Source organism: Pteropus medius, unplaced genomic scaffold, assembly GCF_902729225.1.
Source record: "Pteropus medius unplaced genomic scaffold, Ma_sr-lr_union100, whole genome shotgun sequence".
NCBI classification, from domain to species: domain Eukaryota; kingdom Metazoa; phylum Chordata; class Mammalia; order Chiroptera; family Pteropodidae; genus Pteropus; species Pteropus medius.
The window spans coordinates 16,961,101-16,967,602 of record NW_024342471.1 but is presented as its reverse complement, the minus strand read 5'-3'; the positions used below and the strand labels follow the sequence as shown (position 1 = coordinate 16,967,602).

The following is a 6,502-nucleotide window of genomic DNA, read 5'->3' as shown; positions in this document are numbered from 1 at the left end:
ATGGATGGCAGAGTCAACATAGTTAAGATATCAATTCTCTCCAAACTGATATACAGATTTAAAGCAATTCCTACCAAAATCTCAGCAAGAATTTTTGTAGATATAGACAAGATTATTCTAAAAATTTACATGAAAATTCAAAGAAAATAGAATAGCTAAAGTAACTTTGAAAAAGAAGAATAAAGTGGGAGGAATCAGTCTTCCCAATTTAAAGACTTATTCTATAGTTACAGTCATTAAAACCATGTGGTATTGGTAGAGGGCAGATAATTATATCAAGGGAACAGAATAGAGAATCCAGAAATAGATCTACCACATATGCATGATTGACTTTTGACAAAAGTGCAAAAGTAATTTAATGGAATAAAGATAATTGTTTAAACAGATGATTTTGCAGCAATAGGTCAATGATAGGGAAAAAAGAAAAATTTAAAAAGTACCTCAACCTAAGTCTCACACCTTATGTAAAAATAAACTTATGAACTTAAATGTAAAACATAAAACTATAAACTATTAAACTTCTAAAGAAAAATGTGAGAGAATTTTCAGGATCTAGGGCTATGCAGAGTTTGACACCAAAAGCATGATCTAAAAAAGAGAAAAATCGATAATTTTGACTCCACCAAAAATCACAAATGTTTGCTCTGTGAGAAGCTGTTAAGAGGATGGAAAGACGAGCTACCGATTGGGAGAAAATATTTGCAAACAACATATCTGACAAAAGACTGGTTTCTAGAACATATGAAGTACTCTTAAAATGTGACAGCAAGAAATAAGCAGTCTGGTTAGAAAATGAGCAAATGACAGGAAGAGAAAATTCACGGAAGAGGATATACAGATGGCAACTAAGCACATGAAAAGACGTTAAACATCATTAGCCATTAGAAAAACAAACCACAATGAAATATCTCTACACCTTTATCGGAATGGCTAAAATAAAAATTAGTGACAACACCAAATGCTGGCAAGGATGTGAAGAAACTAGATCACGCATACATTGCTAATAGAAATGTATAATGGTGCGCACTCTTTGGAAAACAGTTTGGCGGTTTCTTAAAAAAAAAAACAAAAAAAACTGAGGATGCAACTACCATACAACCCAGCAATTGTACTCCCGCGCATTTATCCAAGAGGAAGGAAAAGACTTCTCCAAGTTCCCACGTACAGATGACTCACCTGCCCTGGGAGAAAATCAGATAAACAATCTACACAGCAGTATCCGATAATTCCCACTGAGTGCTCGCTGTGTGCCAGGCACTTTGCTAAGGATGTTAAGTGCATTATCTCATTTAAACTTCCCCCACAGACCTCTTGTCTGGTAGAGACCCTTACTATCATCACTCTCACTTTCTGGATGCGTAAACTGAGGCTCAGAGATTCCGCTAGTATGTGGCAGAGTCAGGATTTGAACCCTGGTGATATCAGTAATTGCTTTAGTCTTCACTTTGACGTTACCGCCCATTTCACAGGCGAGTAAAACAGTGGCAAGGAGAGATTAAGCCAGGTACCCCAGGTCACATAACTGCAAAGTCGTCAAGGCTTAAACCCGCGGCAAGCTTCCTTAGTTATTGTGCCTAACTTTTTCTAACTTTCCCGGGCCTCTTTCACCCCGTCTGGAGAAGCAGGCACCACCCTTTTCCTCCGGGAGGAGTAAGGGGAGGGCTGGTCCCCAAGCAAGTCCCCTCCCTAGACACTCCCCCAGGCTTTAAGTCGGAGCCAGGGGGCCAGAAGCCGGCAGTCCCGGGCGGGCGGGCTCCCGGGTGACCGCGCAGATGGCGGCGCTGGCGGCAGTGGCCAAGAAGGTGTGGAGTGCGCGTCGGCTGCTGTTGCTGCTGTTAACGCCGCTCGCGCTGCTGCCGGTGGTCTTCGCCCTCCCGCCAAAGGTAATTCCTCCACTGTTTGTGCGTCCCCCATCCCGCCTCCCAGGCGGCGCTACAGGCAGGACCCTCTCTTCTCAAGCCTCTGAAGCAGGGTGGCCGCCGAGGTCCCAGTCTAGACAGATCTTACCAGATGCTCCTTTGCCCTCTCCCCTTTGACCTGCGTAGCCTGCTGCGAACACCCCTGCTCTTCCCTTTTCCCGGCGTGGAGCCTGAGTCCCACCCAGCCTTCTGCATCGGTTCACTTCTACAGGAACGATCTCTCTGTCCTGAGCTCTACCGTCGTGTTTGACGCTGTGTTGCACATTTGCCTTGATAATCACAGTGAACACTAATGAATGCCAAGCTGTGTGACCTGGGGCAATTCACTCAACCGATCTGAACTTCAGTTTACGCATATGTAAAAATGGGGAAGTGATAGTGCCAATGCATAGAGTTGTGGTGAATGTTAAATGAGGCCATACAGTCACGTGCTGCCTAAGCAGCACGCGCTTTTGGTCAATGAAGGATGGCGAAGGTGGTTCCGTAAGTAGATAATGGAGCAGAAAACTTCCTGTTGCCTCATGACATGTAGCCATCCTCACCTTGTAAAAACAAACCTACCATGCTGCCAGTCCTATAAAAGTACAGCACATAAAATTATGTACAATACGTAATATTTAATAAATGACTATGTTACTAGTTTATGCATTTATTATATATACTACATAGTTATTTTATAGTGTACTGTTTCTATTTACAAAAAAGAAAAAGTTTGCTGTAAAACAATATGCCGTGTTATGCCATCAGGAGCCATACATCTCGTATTTACGGGGCCTCCTGATTACATCATATTTTCTTGTGCTTGATTTAGTCTAGTACTGTTTTGTACAGTGACCTGCTGTTCAGGCTTGTAGCCTAGAAGCAATAGGCTAGACCACATGGCTTAGGTGTGTAGTGAGCTGTACCTTCTAGGTTTGGGTAAGTGCCCTCTATCATATTCACATGATGACGAAATTGCCTGAAGACACATTTCTCAGAATGTATCCCTGTTGTTAAGTGGCGTGATACTATATATGTAAATCTCTTACAACTGAGCCTGGTATACAGTAAGTGCCTAATGACACACTGGCGAGTCTTAGTCCAGACACCTTGCATGACAGCCAGGTTTAAAAAGTGCTTACCAGGAGAGAGGCGCATCATCTCATTTAATCCTCAGAGGGGGATGATTATTTACCCCATTTTTCAAAGAAGAAAAGTGAGGCTTGGAGAGATGAAGTGACTTGCTCGGAATCACACGGCAAGCAGCTGAGTGGGATTTCCATCCCTAGCTTGTCAAAATCCAGAACCCGAGCTTTTTCTTGATGCTCAAAGAAAGTCTAGAAGGTCAGAGGCTGAAGACTGATGTCAAGAGTGTCATGATGCAATTCACCCCCGATGGGGGCTGGAAGGAGATGGTGCTGTGGGTCCTCTTGGGTTCCTCAACTGTGCCCAGCCCATCTAGGGCATCACAGGGGGGCCTTAGGCTCACAAGACAGGCTTCTACTTCCAGACATTGCATCACCATTCCTCAACGAGATACTAAATGTTTGTAAAACCAATGAGAGGGTGTTGATTTAGTGGTGCATTACCCAGCACCCACCAGCAGAGACTACAGGAGCTGGGGCAGGTATTCAGAGAGGGTCGTCTGGAGGAGTGGACCCTCTTTGGGCCCAGGGAGTGAGGAGGCGATACCAGGTGGTGCCAAGGAGATTCAGGGCTAATACTCAAGTAAGTCCTTTAGTGTAGAAGTAGCCAAGCTATTAGACTTTCTTGACATGGAAGAGAAAAACAGTAAATGCTGGAATAAGGATAAGGTCGTTTTTTCAAAAACCATTTCATCCTAGGCCACTTGCTGACGTCGGGACTTTGGACCAACCTCCTTTCTTCTTTGAATCTCTCTTTCCTTGCCTGTAAAACGGGATGATCACCGTGCTAGTTCTGAGACTTGAAGCGACTTTCTCTCTCAACCCCTTCTGTGAGGGGTTGAGAGAGAAAGTCGCTTCCCTTTGCAAAGCACAATTGGTGGAAGAATGGATGGGTCTGCGAGGTCCCAGTGGGGTTCCGGGGAAGAAGAGATGGAGCAGGGTCTCTCTCCTCAGCAGGGGGTTCTGGAAACTCATTTCTCTCTGCTCTGCCCTCTAGCAAGATTTGCGAGCCCAGGGGCAGACCCAGGTGTTACCTGAAGCACATAGTATTTGAGGGGCTCTGTTTAAGAAAAAGCTTCATTAGCTGCACAGTGAATCTGCTTCCATGTGAACCCCAGGGTGCACAGATAATGTAACCCCCTGAAATGGTGGTAGCTTGATGAGCAAGGTGTTTATTGAATGTTTAACTTACTTTGTGTCAGGCACCATGCTAAGAGCTTTGGGGGCATTGTTTTATGTAATGCCCAGGGAGGCATCTGCTGTTAGTATCCTTTTTGAACAGGCGAGGAAATAGATCAGCAAGGTTAGGTGACTTGCTCAAGGTCACAGAGCCTGTACAAGGCCAGAACACAGGGTCTGCATTTCTGACCACTGCACTTTACACTCTTCCCTGTGTTATAAATGAGTGAAAACTCCTCTTGGTTCCCTACAGATCCCTGGTGGGGACCCTTTGTGCAGCCTTAGATGTCACCGCCTCTTTAAGTGGCTGACAAACCAGGGCCTCCTTCAAGGAGGCAGGTTTGGTTTCTTGAGAGAGCTTAGCCTCCTTCAAAATCTCTATCAGCATAATCGAAGTCTCCTCCACCATATAATAATATATAATACATATAACGTCCAAGAATATATCGATAAATATATCGATAATAATTATTATACATAATTATTATCAATATATTCTTGGGTATTACAATGTACAATGTGAATAAAAATATCCTTAGAGAACATTGAACAGAAAACATTGCTGTTTTTTATTGATCTGTGACACACACTTAAAGTAAACAGAGTGTATCTGCTGTGCAAACACAGCTTTGAGACGATCCCTGTAGTCTTAATCAGTTTTAACCCTGTGATAACTTCTCCAAACACAGGCTGGTGGTCTGACAAAAATATTACGCTGGCTGTGCAAATGTAGCGTCAAGGCAAGTGTCCTCATTGTTTGCCCCACCCCGAACATCAGATTGCCACTTCTAAGCCTCTCTCGCACACAAATTCTGGAAGCACCAACGCAGGTTGTATTGTACATGTGGGTTCCCAAAAACTTGCAAAATTGCAGATATTAGGTTAGGGTAGAAGTTTGAGATGCTTAGACATTTGCCATATGCCCCTCATTGGGTGGCATCTCCAGGCCACTGCAACTATGACGTTCTAGGAGTCTGATTGGTCAACAGGTTTGGTCCTTACGCTCCTGTCCCCTGGCGACTAGTGAGCTGAGCTTCAGAAAGGCTAGGGTTAATCTGAAGGGCAGGTCTGGGGGGAACAGTTCTTACATTATGTCCTCCTGGCTCCAAATGCTGTCAGCAGGGACAAAAAAGAGTGGGATGCACTTCTGGAATGCAGTGGCTGCAATTTTAGCACCATTGGAAATGCAGCTCTTGCTACAGAGAAAACTTAGGAAACTCGCTGGAAACTTAGGAAGTCAGGACTTTTCCAGAGAGCTGGAAAACTTCCCCTTAAACGTTTCCATAAATGGCCATCCTGGGGGTTGGAGGCTTGGGGGAGCTATTGAGGATGTACGAGACTATTAAAGCACTGGCCCCATGTGCTTTCAGAGAGGCCTTGCCCCCTTTCCCACCTTGCACCCACTGAAAGCAAATTTAGCTCAACTCTCTGGCCAAGATGAGTTCTTACAGTGGGTCCTTCCAGGTGACTCTTTGAGGATGCTTTGAGGAGGAGGTATTTGGGGGTGCTCTAGGCACGCCTGCTATAGAGCGTGGTGCAGGCTGTACAGAGCACAAGGGGCCTTGAGGAGACAAGTGAGACCAAACCAACCTACATTCCACACACTGACCCATGCGCCCTAGTGCAGTGCTGAATCTCCCTGAGGAAGAACCTCTTTTCCTAATTTGCACAAAGGTGTCAAGTCTGGCTAGCAGCAGACTTGTTCTGAGGTGGTAGATCTTTTCAGGGGGAGTGGTAGTATACCTATAAGATCAGAGGCCCACTTTTTTACATTTACCTAATTCTTGGGCCTGGGGCATTTAGGTAGGTAACCAGGACAATGGTCATTTCATTCCTAGTTTTGAGTCTTTGGAATCAGAACTAAATTCTCATTCCACATACTCGTTCTGTGACGTGGGACAAGTCATTTTACTTCTCTGGGCCTCTGTCTTCATTTATAAAATGGCCATAATATCAGCTTCCTCCCTGCTTATTATTTGGGCCCAGTGAAATCATAGACTGTGCCTGCATCATAACTTCTTACTTTTTATTCATTGCTCAAGGTAAGTTTTAACTCTCCCATTCTGCAAACGAGGAAACTGAGACTCAGAGAAGTTAAATGATAGAAAGAACATGGGTTTGAGTTGGGAAGACCCGGTTTTGGGTCTTGGCTCTGAAGCTATGAAACAGGGGAGCCTGGGTTGGAGACCTCATGTTCCTGAGACTCAGTTTCCTCATTTGTGGAGTGGGGAGGACTCACGCCCTCCCAAAGGGATATTATGAGAATTAAGAGAAGGTACA

At 44.7% G+C, this 6,502-nt stretch overlaps 1 protein-coding gene across 2 annotated transcripts in view; it reads left to right on the top strand.

Annotated features, from left to right (window-relative positions):
* Positions 1 to 1,726: 1,726 nt before the first annotated feature.
* Positions 1,727 to 6,502, top strand: part of SLC13A3 (solute carrier family 13 member 3) — a 63,884-nt gene continuing 59,108 nt past the window's right edge. For both annotated transcript variants that reach the window (XM_039864491.1, XM_039864490.1), the window contains exon 1: positions 1,727 to 1,883. In XM_039864491.1, the coding sequence (XP_039720425.1) occupies positions 1,773 to 1,883 (111 nt within the window). In that variant the 5' untranslated portion in view covers positions 1,727 to 1,772. The remainder of the gene's footprint in view (positions 1,884 to 6,502) is intronic.